General features: G+C 43.9%; 1 protein-coding gene and 1 long non-coding RNA gene across 4 annotated transcripts in view; one reads left to right on the top strand and one right to left on the bottom strand.

The window, feature by feature from the left end:
- Positions 1–3,216: 3,216 nt before the first annotated feature.
- Positions 3,217–18,874, bottom strand: part of LOC144717702 (beta-1,4 N-acetylgalactosaminyltransferase 1-like) — a 34,717-nt gene continuing 19,059 nt past the window's right edge. For all 3 annotated transcript variants that reach the window (XM_078593273.1, XM_078593292.1, XM_078593282.1), the window contains exons 2-11: positions 18,147–18,431; positions 17,298–17,474; positions 15,006–15,112; positions 14,797–14,834; positions 14,394–14,574; positions 14,187–14,273; positions 8,223–8,410; positions 7,512–7,652; positions 5,001–5,238; positions 3,217–4,592 (exon numbers count right to left, since the gene is read on the bottom strand). In XM_078593273.1, coding sequence (XP_078449399.1) covers positions 4,378–4,592; positions 5,001–5,238; positions 7,512–7,652; positions 8,223–8,410; positions 14,187–14,273; positions 14,394–14,574; positions 14,797–14,834; positions 15,006–15,112; positions 17,298–17,474; positions 18,147–18,431 — 1,657 coding nt within the window. In that variant the 3' untranslated portion in view covers positions 3,217–4,377. The remainder of the gene's footprint in view (positions 4,593–5,000; positions 5,239–7,511; positions 7,653–8,222; positions 8,411–14,186; positions 14,274–14,393; positions 14,575–14,796; positions 14,835–15,005; positions 15,113–17,297; positions 17,475–18,146; positions 18,432–18,874) is intronic.
- Positions 9,210–14,937, top strand: LOC144717715 (uncharacterized). The gene is made up of 2 exons (XR_013585139.1): positions 9,210–13,359; positions 14,269–14,937. It is a non-coding gene; the product is annotated as an uncharacterized LOC144717715 (long non-coding RNA).

Here is an 18,874-nt window from a genome sequence, read left to right as displayed (position 1 = left end):
ATAATATTTGTCGTGAAAACCTACGCGTTAAGCGAGCTTAATTATTCCCTCCCTTGCTCGGGGATCATATATTTTGTCTCACACAGCTTAAGTTGTTTTGGTTTGGAAGTTGAAATGTGCTTAGTTCCATTATGCCCAAGTTATGCCGAAACCGTGTTCACGATGTTTCATCGTGACCCGATCTCCCATGGAAATGTTATTTGCTCGCGTGTGCAAATCCTGCTGTCCGTGTTGGAACGCCCTGCACGTGTTTTATTTATTAATTTCCTTTCTCGAGTCGTTGCCCGCGCGCTACGATCTTTATGGGGCCATTTCCTGGCTTTGTGCCTGCGTGTGGAGATCCTCTTGGAAAGACAAAGACGGCCGTGTTGCTCGCTTCTCATGGGGTGTTGCGTTTGGTTAATTATGAGAGACTTCTCCGCCCTTAGCTCCTCTAGGAGATCCACTTTAATTCCGTACTTATTATTTGACTTCTTGTGATTATTTAATCTGATATCCCGGCTAGGAATTTTTGTTTTGGAGCGACCGAAGCCATAATTATTCTTTGATGCTTCGGCCCGGCCGTGTCGAACTACCAAGTGTACATAATGTCCGTATGGAATTAACAATGAGGATTCAAACCCGTCTGTGTTTTTTTTTGTTGTCGATGCTATTTCCTTTGTTAAGAATATAATTATCTCTTCCTCCGTGGTGCCTGGTTTTGTAAGGCTTTTTAACGAAAGGATGTCATTCTAACCCCCCGCCTGCAATTCTCCCCTCCCTTGTTCCTCTTGTGTGAAATTCGGGGAGTTTTTATGACCTTTATTGCCCTCTTTCATGCCCTCTAGCCCTTTGAGGTGAGGTATGCGTGCATCTGTGGGAGTGTGTGAGTGTGTTTGTTCCCAAGTTGCCCCGTGTCTATTAAAAATAAATAATTATATATGTTGGCAGAATAATTCTTAAAAAAAAAATTAATATTAAAAAATTAAAAAGGGGGTTTATACACAACAATCCGCCCTTTTGAAAATTATCAGGGGTCAATAGTAGGTTTCAGAAAGGGCGCGTGGCTGGGGGCGGAGCGAGGCCACGCTGAGAGTATAAGGGGAGGCCTCTGTAGGGGACCTCGGGGTTTGTTGTTGGAGTGGAATCCCCGTCGTGCTGCTGAAGTCCTTAATTACCGTTCTTCTCGTTGTCTTCACCATCCTTCTCGTCGTCATCAGGCAGCCTACCAACTGTCCTGGCTGAGTAGCGTCGCCGACAATAGACGGCCTAATTGATAAAGAGTGTTAACCAGTGGCGGCTCCTGCAAAATCTCTTAGGGGGGGCAAATGTCTGGATGATTGATAAGGATAAGGTCCACCCATGCAATGGATAAATTAACAGCTTAAGCATGTAAAGGCAACTTCACTTCTTTAATATTAATGAAAAATAAAGTGACTCTTACAATACATCTTGTTTGTTTCTATCTCACTATTATTACAATCCACTTAGTTTCTTTTATTAAAGATTCCACTAGGTGGCGACAAATAACATTGTTGACTGAAACGTGCTTACGTATGATGACGTAAGCACGTTAGTGCGAGCCCTCCCGGAAGCCATAGAGAATGTATTGCAGCGCCCGCCTTTCGAAAAAAAACGCCTTTGAATGTAAGTCTATGGGACCACACGGGGCGATTCTCAGCCAGAGTGAAATCGCCCAAAAAGAGGCGGTACTCCACAGAACGTGACATGACGCTGATTGGACTATATCCAGAGGCACAGTAACGGCTGAGATTGGTGGTGCGTCGCCCAATCGCCCTAATGAAGAAACCGCCCCTGGTGTTAACCCTGATGGTGCTTGTTAATAAAGAAGTGCCTCCAAGTCTTATCGTCTCCGAGTTAGTCACTGATATTTGCATTGCCTTTGTACTTTTGGCATTTGCTGGTCTAATACTGGTGAGACAAGGTCATAAAGAAGGCTGTCTCTGGTGTCGTCCAATCAGTTTAAAAGACAATGCGTATATTATCAAAGTATGTTTGTTTGCATGTTTTACCACAAGCATGTGCGGTGAATGCAGACTTGATGCCTTGAAGTAGGTGTCTACACTATTTGGTGTTTAAATATCTTAACACCTCCTGTGTTGTTGCCAGAAAGGGTAAAGCCTTTTTTAATCAAAAATCTCTCCCTCATCGTTTCTATCTTGGATTAATGCTTCTGTCATCTCTCCCATCCATATGATTGCATTGCTTTCCGTTATCGTAATACTTAGATAACATCAGGTGTAGCTTTAAAACCTATGTACCTTAGCTGTAACTTCATACGTGCGTAAGGGTCGTGTTGGGACAAGTTGGGTTGGGTGCGAACACGGAGACATCCCAAATTAATCAAACATTATATAAAGGCGGCAGGAACGCAACTGGGAAGAAGGCAGGGGGAATGGCTGAGGACTGCAGGAGAGGGATTTTTCATGAAATAAGGAGCTAGAGAAACTTTCTGGAAAAATCTGGGGACAGAAAACATATATAAGGGGTGTGTGACGTGTGCCTGGGACTCCTGAGGAGTGCGTATGTTGTATAGTGTGAGGAATTTCAATGAAGGCCTTAGACAAAGTTCGCCACGTGTGGGCTCCCAGTTACTTTAACATATGTTGCTCTTTCAAATGTTGTGAGTAATATAAGAACGTTTGGAAGCTTCTAATCTGTGGCATACTGTATCGATCGAATGTGCAGGTGGTGCGATGGTACTGGGGCCTACATGGCAGAGGGTCACGGGCACTGGGCTATGCAGTGAGAGGAACTCGGACAGAGGACCCATGTGAACCATGTAAAGGTTTAATGGGAATTGTCCCCCTCGGCAGGTTGCCAGATGTCAATTAAAGCATTATTTAGAAAGCATTGGCCAGGCACTGATTTTTACCATCTCCTTACCAATAGGTGGTGGGCTCCTGTGGGCTGTCAATTGCTTTCAAATATTTACAGTTAATTAATATATATTAATGGTTAAATTGTGAGCAAGTTGACATTTACTTAAGTTCATAATTCTCTTTCGTTACACTTAAAAATGTAGATCTATCAATGGAAAAGCTCATGAAAAATTGAGGGGTGAGATTCATGCTTGTATATAGGACACTTTTGTGACAAACCAGACTGATTACAGTAATATAGGCCTGAACTCTAAAATGACTCCAAGATTTATATTTTGATTGGAGAGCCACCCACCATCTTAAATCACACAAAGGTAATGTGGGGATATAAAACTTTTTAAAAGCACTTGACATTTTTTATTGAATTATATTGGCATAAAGATTCATATTGATATACCACTTCATAAACAAAAACAATACAGTGTTTTGTCTTTCATTTAGTTTTAAATGTCATCTCAAGCAGCAAATTAATCATTTTAACGAGTCATAAATTATATTCCCATATAGAAAGTGAATTAATACTATAATTGCTCGTAAGTATATGCACATTTGTAAAAAAAATGTTTAGCTGTTAGGAAAAAATATTCACCATGCTTTACAAAACAGTAGTAGTTTTATTTATGTGCTATTAACTTGTTCATTATGAAAAAGAGTCCCCAACATAAACAGTGAAAATTCCATCATAAGCAGCAGGGCAAAGTTGCCCCTCACACACGCCACACTAAACGTGTTTTTTCACATGCACACTTCAGACAAAGAGATTTAAACACGATAATTGTTTTTTACCCTTTTATCTGGCAACAAAACTGACACCTTTTTTACAAGGAGTCATGTTTGCATTGACCACAATACCTGCGGTCGGAATGCAAACAAAAAACACAACTCTGATAATGTATGCACTGTCCTTGAAAATTGTACAGTGCATACATTATCAGAGTTGTGTTTTTTGTTTGCATTCCGACCGCAGGCATTGTGGTCAATGCAAACACGACTCCTTGTAAAAAAAAGGTGTCAGTTTTGTTGCCAGATAAAAGGGTAAAAAAACAATTATCATATTTTGCTACTGGCAAAGGAGGTTCCAATGGTGTAAAAGATTTAAACACATCATTAACATTCACATTTTTTTATCCGAAATTGTTCTTTTAGTCAAAATAATCCAATATATTGTCCCCATTGCCCAGTAAACTAGGTGGTTGTATGGCGATTCTTTCCACTAAGTATCTTTCCCTCACAAAAACCTCAACAAAGTCCTCATTGTGCTTAACACACATCTGTTTCGTGGACAAAAAATAATCCTCTTATTCCATTGGAGTGTTTAGTTATGACTGCTGAGTGTATATAAGAGCAACGATTTCAGTTTTTTTTTTAGGCAGACAACTTACGTGTAAAAAACATGCCCCAAATATGGTGTTCAGTCGGTTTAGGGACCGATTGGTAACATTTTAATATCTCCAGGCTCCTCCAGGTTCCTGGAGGGATGCCTTAAAAATAGACATTAATCCTTGCTGTAGCACTTCAGGCGGTTCTTGAAGTAAAGGGAGCGGAGCATTCGCTTGAGGGCTCCGTCTGCGCCGCTAGCGTAGCGGAACTCGTTGTACTTGCGGTCGCTGTCCCCCTGAGTCCAAGGCAGCTTGATTTTGGAAGCGTGATTCACCGAAATGTCGCTGCATGAGCCCACGCGAAGCTCACCCAGCCCATCGATGAAAAACTCTAGGGTTCCGCAAATGCAGAGAAACAAAGAGGAACATAATTGCGTGTGCATTTATAGTTTTCAACAGATTTTTTATTTTTTTTATTTAACCATATAGAAAAAAGTTGATTGTTATTAAAATTATATATTTGTTGAATTAACCAAAATAAAATATTGGAGCATAATGGCATTTCCCACACAAATGGTACATTTTATGTTCATGAAATCCTAATTTTAGCTCCATCAGAAACATTACAAAAACAAACATTACCTTTAATAAGCCCAGAATTATTTGTGGGAAATTGTTACTTTAAATGTAACCGTACATGTATAAATGTACGTATACTTAACGCAAAATTAACGGACAATTTCCGGATCATGGGGCATTGATTTCATCGTGTTTATGCAGCGTGCGTGAGGGTCCGTGCCTGTGTGAGCCACGCGGTTGAGTTGAGGGTCGAATCCAACCCGGCGCACGTTTCTCGTGTGCGCCATGAAGAAGTTCACCACTCCGTCCGTGAGCACGCAGTTGGGTAAGCCGGCCAGCGGGTGGTAGTAACCACGGTGCTGGTGCAGACAGTACCCGTCGGGTTCTCCTGCTTGCACCTCCAGCTTGTGCTGGAACGTGGTCTGGAAGCCGGTCACCTCCCGCACTGCTCCTCCAACCTGCAAGCAGAATGGTTTGTGCATGAAACAGCACCGCAACAAATCTCATGGAACTAGCGCAAACCACGGCATACCATCACAAATATTGACTTATGAAGAAACCATGCAAACAAATGCAAGGGCATATAACAGCAACCACCAAGTCCACTCAGCTCCACATCCTATTGTACCATATCACTCCATCTCTTCTCCAGCCAGTGTCGCGCCCATTTAGCCCCCTCTATCTGGCCGAACAAAAGCTCTTTAGGCACGCGGTGGCTGGGCATGTGGGCTACATGACCCAGCCAACGCAGCCTTGCCTGCTGGAGGAGCTCACCGATGGGACTTTATCCCGATCTTTCAAGGATTTGTGAGTTCCTCACACAATCCAGTCTGGTTAAACTCGGGATGGATAGTAGGCAGGCCAGCCAAAAGGTTTCTAACCCGCTAAGATATTTCATTATGGGAGGTCCACGTTTCGCAAGAGAACTGAAGCTTCGTGTGAAGCAACAGGTAGCTTCCACACAGCGTTACGCAGCCGATTAAAAGATAATTCCGCTCGACTGATTCGAAGAACTCTGCTGTCAAACCACAGCCTGTCATGAGCACACTGCCCAGGTATGTAAAACTTTCCACAATTTCCACAACTGCCCCATCACCAATTGGGAGTTATGGGGGTGGAGTGTCTGATGGTACAAAATACCCAGGCAGGTGCTTAGTTTTGGTGGGGCTGATGGTAAAGCCCCACCTCTTCATGGCATGCTCCAGGTTCAGCAGCTGCGCCTCCAACTCCTCCTCTGAGTGAGCAGCAATCACCAGATCATCGGCATACATAACATGGTTGACCAATAGAGAGCCATCCCTTGACCGGACCTGGACGTCGATCAGCCTCCCATTATATATGTACCAGTTGGAAATACCTCTGGTACAGCGATCAAAGGCTTAATGAACTACATGGTCGAAATAGATGTTAAATAATGTGGGAGCCAGAGGAAATCCCTGTCGCACCCCAAAGTGAATATGGAATGGCTCCGACTCCCGGCCACGTAGTTTTACCCGGTCCTGCTCACTATCATGAAGGTCCGTAATGATTGTGAGCAGAGAGTAGGGGACTCCAAAAGCATGAAGAACAACCCAGAGGTCAGGCTTACTGATATTATCATATGCCTTGACCAGGTCAATAAAGCAGAGATGTAGGTCTTGTTGGAATTTCCTACACTTCTGCTCTAGCAGATAGACAGAAAATAAGGCATCTGTGCAGGACCGCCTTTTCCTGAAACCACATTGGGGCTCCGCAAGCCTCTCCTCAGCGTGCCTGGCAAGGCGATCTTGAATAATGCTTGCCAGGACCTTTCCCGGCACACTGAGGAGGGAGATGCCCCTGTAGTTGTTACAGTCTGCACGGTCCCCCTTCTTAAACAGGGGGACCACCAGGGCATCCTTCCAATCCTGTGAAACCAATCGAGTGGTCCAGACTTATTATGATGTCATGTAGGGCAGTCTGCAAAGGCATATACACATACATGCACATACACTCGCTAATTGTATGTGCATGTGTGTGCATATGGATTCTTTCATTTGTATAATTTGCAAATTACTCCAATGTAGGACCCTCTGGAAACGTGTTCGGAATCTGAGACGTTTTTTATTTAAATATTTTTTTAAGCAGATACCTTGCTGAGCTGTTTTCCAGGAAAGTTATTTTGAAAATGTTTGGCTAAACATTTTCAAAAGAAGGCAACTTAGAATTCTAGAACTTAACACAGATAGATGAGCACCCTACTTACTGTACTGCTTCCTATAGATATTTAATTGACCTGCAGTTGGATTTTTAAACCAAAGGGATTGCAATACAATTTGACACACAACAAATACGGGAGCAGGGAGCTGGGCATGCATGAGTGGGCTTGGAAGGAGGACTTTTATTGTATGACACATGGCTCATTGTGTGATCCACTAGCGCCACCTCCAGGTGACGTTCTTGCAGGTGCAGTCTATGCCACCACATCGAGCAGGTAGTTATCGGACTGATGGGAAATAATTATTTATTAAAAAAATCAACGTAGACCACATGGGTCAAAGGCGCATTTCACAGTGCCCATCTTGATTGGAAGTTCTGCGCCTGTACTATTGTGCAGGTTGTCACGATTATGCTATATATTTCCTGAATGAGCTCCCAACACATAGAGTGAAACGTTGGACATCATGCCAAAGAACATGCAGTACAACCCAAACACACACACACATCAGAGAGCTTGAGCAGAAAACAAAGGGGCAAGTCTGGGCAGACGCACCACGTCCAGGGAAGTCTTCTCCAGCACCTCCACCATGCGCTCCAGCTTCGTGTTCTCCGAGAAGAGGAAGTCATCATCCACCCACAACAGGTACTTGGTGCTCACCTGGGAGATGGCAAGATTCCTGCCGGCAAACCAGCCCTTTGTGGGCAAGAGGGAGAAATGTCAGACTTTTCTGGTGACTTGCCAATTCTACTTCGCATTTTGCCATCACGAAACGTTAAACAAAGTTAATTTAAAAACAAAAATCACATTACATTAAAGTGAATTGATGCTCCAATGAGCATAGGCTAGTGATTTTATGTTCGTGGCTCTGAGCCACTAACAAACTTGCCGGCCTGGAAAAATCATATTGTAGGGGCCAGGCTGTCCAAAGAAAGGCTCCTGTTGAATTGAAACTGGTCATCATTCTCGTGAGCACTTAAGAGTCAAAAAGGTTGTCACAGCATTGCCTGGTAAAATGTCAGACGTGGTGAAGTCCAAATGAAAAAACAATTAGGCTCCAACAATTCACCCGCCTTGTAAGAACTGTAAATCATTTCAGTTAAGAATCGATTCTATTTTAGCATTGTGGTGCCGCTCGTGGCTGGAGTCATCACATTAATCCATTACATAAAATTGCATTTTTAGATACATCTATTTTTACACGTGTGATTTAATGCATCTGTCACGTGCTTGAGAATTGTTACAACCCTAATAATCGGTGCCGACCTTCCCATAAGGCATGATGTACTGCTCCACACCCGGCTCGCGGAGCATCTCGACGTGCTCAGAGTCATCCGCCACGATGATGGTGATGTCCGGGTAGAATCTCCGGATGCTGGCAATGAGCCCCTTCAGCTTGTCGTAGCGCAAGAACGTCTTGGTTACCACCGTCACGAGGTTGCTGATATTTCCATCTGTTTTAGAAGGGTCGCAAAATTAGCCCCTCATTGTCTTTATCTAATCTCATATTTTTTAAACAAATCTTTTGATTAACTTCATATCTCGTGTTCATGCAAGTTGCATCTCATAATCGCTGTGGATGCATAGACAAGCTGGAGGGCCGCCAAGTGGTGAGTTAGTGCCAACAATTGCTCTGCAGTTCTCTATACGTTTAGATTCTTTCAGTTAATAAGTGAGTATTTATAAACTAGGGGTTGTTCGGGGATGACACATTCACGCAAGCACTCGATGCTCCGTTTTTAAGTTTAAAATGAAACATCTTTGAATTGTATTATGTTTTTAATTAGATAATTGTATTTCTTCATTAAAAGCTTATATCATTTTACATCTGGAAGACTTCATTGAAAACGACATTTAGTGTGAATTTTCTCTCGTCGTTAAGTAGATGGCCTTGCTGGGGGTTCGGTTCAATGTGGACTTTCACCTGTTTGGAATTGCGGAATCGAGATAAGGCGACAGAGCTGGTCGTGCGAGAACATCGCCGTCTGTAGATCGATTCCAACGTAATCGAACGTCTGTCCCTGCACCTCCGTCGTTCATGCAGGGGGCGCGTAGGTTTGCAGCGCCCCCTGCATGAAAACGACAGAAAGTGCAGCGTTCATCACAGATAGATAAAGGTGTGCGCTTATATAAGAGTATCTTATATACAGTATAAATGTCATTTTTTCTATGTCTGTCTGTCCGTCTGTCTGTGTGTGTTCACGCGCTTGCAAGGGATTTGGCTCTCAAATGGTGGGGTTTACATAATCTGTCTATCCGTCTGTCTGTGTGTGTTCACGCGCTTGTGAGGGATTTGGCTCTCAAACGGTGGGGTTTATGTAAAAAAAAATGTGCCAGGTACCACGCCGTAAGCCCCGTGGTTGGCAAGCACTATTCCTTTTCCACGTCCGTCACCTTAAAATTAGTTTAATTAGCGATTTGTGCGATTTTCTATATTTATATAGTTTTTCTGCCCGGCGTGGGACAAAGCACACAAGTGCACAAGCGAAAAACACTGACAGGAGTTGCTCCTAGCAACGCACACACGATTGCTAAAAAATGTCATTCGCATTAACAATGCTTAAAAAAAAATACACAAAACGCTGAGGTTCATTCTTCACAGTCTTATGTCCTCTTCTCCCCCCCCCCACCCCAATGCGTGCAGTTACTGATATAAAGTCCGTAGATATTAATATTATAGCACTTACATAGCATTATTGCAGCACGGATGGGGAGAGCAGTCCAGCACCCAGCATGGCAATGTGTCACCTCCTCCGGCTGGGCAATCTAGGCGAGGCCGTGGGCTCTGCACGGGACTAGTCCTCACTACAGTAATGTAATGTACACTTTTATTTAATCTTTCGCAAATAACTCAGGTTAATTGTTTACTATTATGAAACTTATAAGTTGTCAAATATTACAATAAAAATGTTTGTGTGCAGAAAACTAATATTTCATTATTAGGTTGCTAAATATTTTCTTTTTAGGTGTTTTTATGACGCTGCGATGATGTACTGCGAGTCTGTGCTGTGGCCTGCTGCCTGCTGATTAATTAACGTCAGTGCACTGGCACTCTATTGTCTATACTGCTAATGTTGCTTTTGGCCATTATGAGTGTATGCCAGTCTATAATCTGTTGCCTGCTTCTTTACCTCACTTAGTGTGCTGCTAGTCTTTCATGTCAACTATATCCTGCTTTTTCAGCTGCTGCCCGTATTGCCAGCTTTTTATGTCGACTGTAGCAATGCTTATTGCATTGAGTCAGCACACTAGCAGTCTATAATCTAGACTGTAGCCTGCTTCTCAACTTACTTGTGCATACTGCTGCTCTTTAATGTACACTTATTTCAGCTTATTTCTTCAATGCATTCCTATTGTTTCCATTGCTCACGTCACGCTATTTACTGATACGTAGTACTGCGATGCTGATTAATATGTTATACTGCTAAATACGTTGGACTTTCTTAGCTACAGCCCATTGCATTTCGTCTATCGTTTTGTTACATTCGTGCTAACATCACCCATTTAAATTTTGCCGTACCGCACCTTTACTTTCCACCAAAGCGGGGAGCACGCAGGGAGGTTCAATGCCCCACATATTGTTCACCTTGCTTTCTTACGGTGGGTGAGGAATATTGTGAGAGAGACATTGTTCTTCCATATCAAGAAAACACCATCACACGACTTCCTGAGACTAACAGAGCATACGATGCCCTACAATAACACATTTTCTTGTCTCAAGGCCAAGATGGGTACCACGTCAACATTCCTCCAATTACAAAGCTGCAGGACAAAGACATCCTCACAAAACTGTCTCCTATAAAACAACTTATATTCCTTCATGATTACGGACAGAGGAGGAAACCACATATTATGGTGCGCCAACCTCTTTCACCAGTATGTTGTCGATGAGTATGCCAACATTGAGAGTGAGCGCCTTCTTTACATTCAACTGAATCAAAACCGCCTGTGTGTGAACAGTATGCTCATATCTGGGATGCCATCAATGCTGAAGGAGATGCAAACGCTCAAAATGTGGGCAGATTAGTTATTTTGCCTTCATCCTTCACAGCTGCACCAAGATACATGCATGAGAAGACTCAGGATGCCATGACGTACATCAGCCAATATGGCACGCCCCATCTCTTCATCACATTCACTTGCAATCCCAAATTAAAGGAGATCCAAACCAAAAGCCACCAGACAGACATGACATCTTAGCGAGGCTCTTAAAACTCCAAGTTTATGACCTCATGATGCTTATTACGACCAACGAAGGCGACGTCTTTGGATAGACAAGCAGTAACTTGCATACCATTGGGTGGCAAAAACGTCGTCTTCCTCATGCTCACACTTCACTATGGATGAGGGAAACAATTCATGCAAGTCACATTGACACATTTACCAGTGCTGAGCTATCCCACCCCTATCAAGACTCTACTCTTTTTCTATGTGGTCTGCAACCAAATGGTCTATGGCCCATGTGGCCAGTTCTATCCAAATGCGCCATGTATGCAAGACGACAGGTGTACCAAGAGGTATCCACTGAACTACTTGAAAGACACTCAGTCGGCCCATGATGGCTATCCTCTATATCGTCACAGAAATATTGAGCATGGTGGATTTCAAACAATGCTCACACCTGACACTAACTCGGAAATTAAGGTTCACAACCGGTGGATCGTTCCCTACTGCCCTTTTCTGTGCAAGATCTTCCAGGCCCACTTTAATGTGATATTCTGCTATTCTAAAAAAATCCATCAAATATGTTTGCAAATACATCAACAAAGGCTCTGACATGGCTGTCGTTGCCTTACAAAACAGAGGGGCAAAGTGTGCATGAGCTAAAACTTTTTTCCAAGGAAGATACATCAGCAAAAATGAGGCCATTTGCACATTTCTTGGCTTCCTCGTCCATGACCGTTCCCACACAGTCGTCCATTTGGCACTTCACCTCCAAAATGGTCAATGCATCTACGTCACCAAAGGAAATGCCCAACAGCAGGCCCTGGCTCAACAAGATACCACCCTTATGGCGTTCTTTGTTTGGTGCCAAAGTGACCCATTTGCTGCCAACCTCCTCTACCATTAAGTTCCCTCCTACTATACATGGACTGCTAAAAAAAAATGTAAGCGACGTGCTGCTGACGGTGAATCTGATGCCTTAGGACAAGTCTACACAGTTCATCCCAACAATCAGCAGTGCTACTTTCTCCCAATGCTTCTCCATGTTGCCAAAGGGCACACATCTTTCCAAGACCTCTAAACAGTGGATGGAGTTGTCTGTCAAACATACAGGGAAGCTTGCAATCTTCGTGCAATTCTTGCACATGATCACCATCTTCATAAAGCTATGACAGAAGCTTCTGTCGGTCAGTCCCCTTTCCAATTGACATTGCTCTTCTGCATAAATCTTCAAGTTTGCAGCCCATCTAACCCCATGGGACTGTGGTAAAAATACAAAGAGGGCATGAGTGAGGACATCCTCCACAGAGCTCAATTAGAAAATATAAACCTCGACGTCAACTTTTCTGATGTTATCTTCAAACAGGCCCTCATCCTCCTTCAGGACAAACTGCACTCCATTGGTGGAAAAACCTCACATCTATGGGACTACCAACACCCTACAGGGACAACCTGCATGCCCTTGTGAACTATGCTATAATGCTTTAGAGCTTCTTACATTTATTAGGAAAATTTACCAAAGCTGATTGATACACAAATAGAAGCCTACACGAAAATCTTGGAAGACATTGACACTACAAATCGAGTTATTTTTTCCTTTATGTACCTGCCAGTACTGGGAAGACCTTTGCTTTCAAACTGCTCCTCGCTAAGGCTCGCCAGAGAGAGAAAATTGCTCTAGCTGTGGCATAATCGGGGATTACTGTGTAAGTCGATGTGTGTATGTGAGTCGATGTGTGTGTGTTTGAGTCCATATGTGTGTGCGTTTAGGTCCATGTGTTTGTGTAAGTCGATGTCTGTCCATGTCTTTTTTGCCAGGGCAATTCCAGATGTGTGTACGTCGATGTGTATGTGTGTGTGTAAGTCCATGTGTGTGTGTCAGTCCATGTGTGTGTGTCAGTCGCTGTGTGTGTGTGTTAGTCGATGTGTTTGTGTGTGTGTGGGTCGATGTCTGTGTGTGTGTCTAAGTTGATGTGTGTGTGTGTCGTTTTCGCCCGGGCAACGCCAGGTACTTCCCGCTAGTAATTTATAAATGTGGGAGGAAAGTGGAGTACCTGGAGTAAACCCACACATACGAGGGGGCGAAACTATCCCAAGCAGGACAGATGATATATCCACACTCTGCTGTTCTGCATTCTGCTGGCGAGCCAGAGTGTTGCACCTCGATGACCACGAAAAGGGATTTCCGCAACGTTTGTCATATTTTGCGACGATACACCAACCCTCGCCTCTACATTGAGTGAGTGTAAAGTATGTTTTATTTGTTATAGAGTGATTTTAGTGTATAGTACATTTTTATTGTGATATAATTATGCTATCGAGTGTATAATAGAGTGTAATTATTATAGTTTTCTGTCATCTATCGTGCGTTATAAATGCAATCGTGATGTTATGTTGTGTATAGTACATGTTGAATGTTATACTGTACAGTGGTTTTTCTTATGCGCCAGGGCTCTAGAATCCTCTGATGAAGAATGTCTACCGTTAAGAATGGTAACATCATAAATTCAATAAAATAGTCATAGGATACCAATTATGATGCAATTTCTGATGTAATGACAAAACACAATGCATGGGGGCCCGTAACTCAGCATTTCCAAACTTTAAATTCTACATATCAGACCCATAATATTCTAAACATAGTTTTTGAAAATTATTTCCTTTATTTTTGACTTCTTCAAGATATGCTACACAGACTGATAAATTATACTTAAGTGGTTATCTAAATAATATAAAAGCATGATTGCTCTCCAGTGTGTTTTCGGGTTTTACCACACGTTGTTCAACGTGACGGTTGACACTTCGCTCCATGTGCTGGGAGCTCCGTTAGAAATTTAGTTCATTTTTCTTAACAAGCAATATGATGGCTCACTTGCACATGTCCTCTAATCCTTGTGTTTCTCCTCATATCTCAATGTAAGTCCAAGCACATGCCTCTCCATGATTCTTTACACATTCCTTGCACACAAACTCGACTATGATGGATTAATTATTTAGCAAAATATGTCCATTTACAAATATGAGAAACAGAATTGAGAAAATGTTATGCTCACAGTTGTCACTCACCAGGACCAGGGTCGAAGAGCCAGGGCAAGCTCTGGTGCGCTACAACGATCGGTATCTCAGCTCTGTGTTTCCCGCTCTCCAGCTGCACTGTAGACAGAGAGAGCGAAAAGGAGAGCAGCGCTCCAGTCAGCAGAGCGCGCCGGCACGCGCGGTCCACGGTGCCGTGGTTGGACGTTCAAGCAGGGCGTGTGTCGCTTCTTGCCATACCCATCTCGGAGGTGCCCGGCTGGTACACCGTGTTGGTGTACGTGACTGTGCGCAGCTGCAGGTTGAGGTTCTCCAGGTGGGAGCTGCTCAAGGAGAGGCGTGACTCGCCCAGCCCTTCTGCCATCACCTCTCCCACCTCCGCCATTGTGTCCAGCACCCCCAGTTTCGCGGACAGCGTCACCTAGTGGGGGGGGGGGGGGGGACAGGAGCCCATCAATGCACAAGGGTGACAATAAAATCTGCAATAATCTATTTTCTGACAATTTACCTTGGGAATAACATGAAGTTCTACTCGTGTGCTCACAAGTAACACTGCAACTCTTTTATGCATCACAATGGAATTTATGATTTTGGCACCTTTAGCCAGATTTTTCTGCTGACGTCATGCACGAGTAACACCAACCTTTTTCATTTCTTTATCACCATTATGTAGTCCTAATCCTGAAAAAGAGAGATTTATTTCACGTAAATGTTTTCTTTCTGACAGATAATATTTTATACAAATGTAAATAAAATATACATATGTCTATGAATTTCACCTTCATTCACATGTGTGTGCTGCTTAAATATTTGGGATAGATTGAGAACCCTGGGGTCCTCCGTGCCTCTCACCCGGTATGAGGATGGTCTGCAGTGGTGCCACCTGCAGCCCCTGGGTCGGGTAGGAGAGTGGCGAGTTGGGCTCTGCCACCAGCATCTTTTTCACAGGGAGTGCGTGCCTGTGGGGCAAATACGCAACAGATGAGGCTCAGTGACACGCAGACACCAGCAGCAGCTTTCCACCAAGGCAGATTGGATTTGATAGCCACCTGCAAGGAATATGTTGACGTCATAACAAAAATACTAGGTCCAATAGGGACTGAATCCAGATGTACCAACTTTGGTAAGGCACTGCCTTACCAACACTTACTTCACCTGGAATGGTACATTCTACAAACAAAATGAGGGTATCCCAATGGGTTCTCCCTTATCGCCAGCGTTAGCGAATGTTTTCATGAAGAAATTTGAGACAGATGCCATCCAGACATCCACCCTACGTCCTTCCCTGTGGAAGAGATACGTAGATGACACGTTTGTCATCTGGCCACATGGCCTGCCAGCACTGAACCAATTTCTCAACCACATCAATTCCATACACCCATCTATCAAATTCACCATGGAAGTGGTAAATGATGGCAAGCTAGCATTCCTGGATGTTTTGATCGAGAAGAAACCTGATGGCTCGTTGGTACACTGTCTACAGGAAGGCCACCCACACGGATGCCTATCTAAAGCCTGACTCCCACCACCATCCAGCTCAGAAGAATTCCCTCATCACAACACTACACCATAGGGCCCGTTGCATCTCCGACCAGCACCACCTCGCCAGTGATCTGGAACACGTACACCAAGCCCTCAGAATGAATAAATATTCTGACCGTACAATCCGCAAAGCTGCCTCCCCAGCCATGGGGAGACAACCATCTGAGGATCCAATCAAAACCATCACTTTGCCATACATAGCAGGGGTTACCAAAAAGATCTCCAAAATCTTAAACAAACACAAGATCCAGGTTAGTACTCTTTGGTTCTTTTGGTAAAGTCACGTAGGTATAAAATAAAATAAATCACGACGTTTCAGGCGCAACACAAGCGTCGGTCATCAGGTGGGAAAGCATGGTCTGCTGCTGAGGCAGACTGTTTTAAAAGGTTTTAAATGGGTGTATCCCAAGGGTCATAAAGAAGTGGCCGGAGCTAGTGATGTTAACATGAGAAATTAGCATGTAACTGTAAGATAGGAGAGCGGCCTCCTCGATGAGGAAACGGAAGTGGCTATGTTAATGTGAGAGATTAGCATGATGTTAATGTGAGAAATTAGCATGTAATTGTAATATAGGAGAGTGGCCTCCTCGACGAGGGCATGGAAGTGGCTATGTTAATGTGAGAGATTAGCATGTTAATGTGAAATCGAAGAGTGGTGCAATCCAAAGCGGCCTCCTAGACGAGGGCACCGAAGTGGCTATGTTAAGGTGAGAGATTAGCATGTTAATGTAAAATCTAAGAGTGGTGCAATCCAAAGGCATGAGAGCATTAGAGTACAATCCAAAGGCATGAGAGTGCAATGCAAAGGACATGTGAGCATGAGAGATCTAAGAGAGAGGCATAGAGAGAGAGACACACACAGAGAGTCGGAAATAATAGCTGACATAGGCAGGTAGGATGGAAACATCACAGTCAAGACTTTACCTGGTTAATAACATCCTTCCAATGCTCTTTGGTTCTTTCGGTAAAGTCACGTGACTTTACCGAAAGAACCAAAGAGTATGAATCCTTGCAGTCACAAAACTTGAAATCTAGCATCCTTCCAATGATTGCTCATTTTGTACCTATCCTCTCGGTTGAAGTTGTGTCTGTGTTTATATATCTGGATGGCTTCATGAACACATCTCTGAAGGTAGCCGGTAGGTTTGCAGAGTACCTCCGTCTTGGAAAAATCTATTTCGTGTGAGCCCACAGCGTTAAAACAATGATCAGCAATGGCAGAGGTATTGGTCCTACCGTGTTTCAGATCTGCCTTGTGTTCACGAACGCGGTCCGAGACATGTCGTTTCGTTTCCCCAATGTAACTGCTGCCGCAACCACAACTCAGTTTGTAGACACCAGGGTATTGCATGTCAGGAATTACTTCCTTTACAGATGGGATTAAATCACGGATTTTGTGTACTGTGTTGAGCAGCCAAATACTGTACCGGGAGAAAAATCCACGTGACTACGGGGAGAACACACAAACTCCAAATATACAGGCGTCAGGGTTAGAATCAAATCCACGACGTCCTGTATACCAGGCGAGGTAGTTAACATCTCGCCACTGCGGCACCCCCGTGACATCTAAAGCTAGTACGGAGCCTTGGCGACGGAGCACACCTGAGCGCGAAGGTCAAGTACTCCCGCTGCCGGCGCCGGCTTGTGTCCTTCAGCAGTGGCACCTCGAACGCCGCCTCCAGCTGCTGGACCTGCTTGTGGGGCAGGAGGCGGTCGAGACCCGGCACGGGCAGCAGCGGTGCAGAGCTCTCGCATGTGCACGTGTTGCTGGGCAGTAACCTGCGGGGAGCGGCACGGGAGCCGTACACGGCCAGTAACATTCAACAACCGCACGGGTCAAGTACATTTTATTTTTGCTTACATGCATGGTGCCTTTCTAGCACATATCTTGCCCCCTCAAAAGTGCCATTGAAACATTAATATCCATAAACATAAACAATGAAAATTTGATACAATAATAAAACAACATATATACCATCCATAGCTGTTTAAAATGTTAAAAAGCCAGTTGTGGATGTGAGTTAGTTGTTGTAAATTGACCAGAGCCGGAGAATCACACACACCAATGTTCAAATTGTACTTGTGGGCGGTTTGACAAATGCAAAGAATACTCTTTTTTAAATGTACGTTTAAGATGTTTTTTTTATCATTCTTTCATTTATATATTTGATACATATTTTTGTAAAGTTCATGATTTCTCATGGATTTTTATCAGATTTTATACACTCTACCTTAATAACAAGTGTTAGACGGGTCTTGCTTGGGATGTCTGGTAAATAACATTAATTAAAAAAACGTACTTGGTGCACCAAATCCGGTAAGACATCAAATTATTTTGTTGAAAGTCGGTAACTTCCATTATTTACCAAATGCATGCTCCATCAGTCGCACTTTAAAGCATAAGGCATGGTCAGAAGGGCATATGGACATCAGAGACACGTGTGCACTCACGTCAGCATTTCCGACTTTATCCGGTAGGGAATGTGCAGCTCAGTCAGTTGAGGCAGGGCAGCCGCGATGCTAGACATGTGGGCGCTGTTGCTCGTCACGTCGTGTTCGCTCGCCAAGCCCACGTCTACGGGCCGCCCGAGCTGCCTGCGGCCACCCCACAGCGTGTGCAGGTTCGGACTGAAGTAGAGCAGCAGCCCGGCCAGCGTGGCCATGAAGAGCACGCGCCGAGACAGGCGCATCTTACGCACAAGTGTCAAGTTCCACAAGCTCCCACAGGACCACCGGCTGTGGGCAAATGTTTGTGGGGAGAAGCAGAATGCGATGGGATGCAGCGTTACTGCTCATGGTCCGTTTTAGCATTATGCAGTTGCACAATACCCGAGACACAAAGGAAAAAAAGCTTAAGGCTGGGGCCTTCATCCTACATTTCTAGCAATTGCTCTCACGTCCTTTAAGAGTACATTATTGCGCATTCACCAACATACTTATTTACAAAGCGTCTCGGTGCTCAAACAAGTGTTGGAAAGGCTGATGTCCCATTAGCAGCCCAAAGTGGCATTCGTTTTTCAACTCCTGAAGCAGGACATTCCAAGTCAACCCCCTTAACAGTGGTTTGAACTCGTGACCTTTCTACTGTGAGTTCAACAGCTCGCTATAGTGCAACCCAAGTGACCGTCTTCATTGAAATGCAAATTAAGTCATTAAACATTGTACCAATTGATGAGTAC

This window comes from Lampetra planeri, chromosome 1 (assembly GCF_965212315.1).
Source record: "Lampetra planeri chromosome 1, kcLamPlan1.2.h2, whole genome shotgun sequence".
Classification (NCBI taxonomy): domain Eukaryota; kingdom Metazoa; phylum Chordata; class Hyperoartia; order Petromyzontiformes; family Petromyzontidae; genus Lampetra; species Lampetra planeri.
Note: the sequence above shows the minus strand (reverse complement) of the source record. Positions and strands in the feature narration are given on the sequence as shown.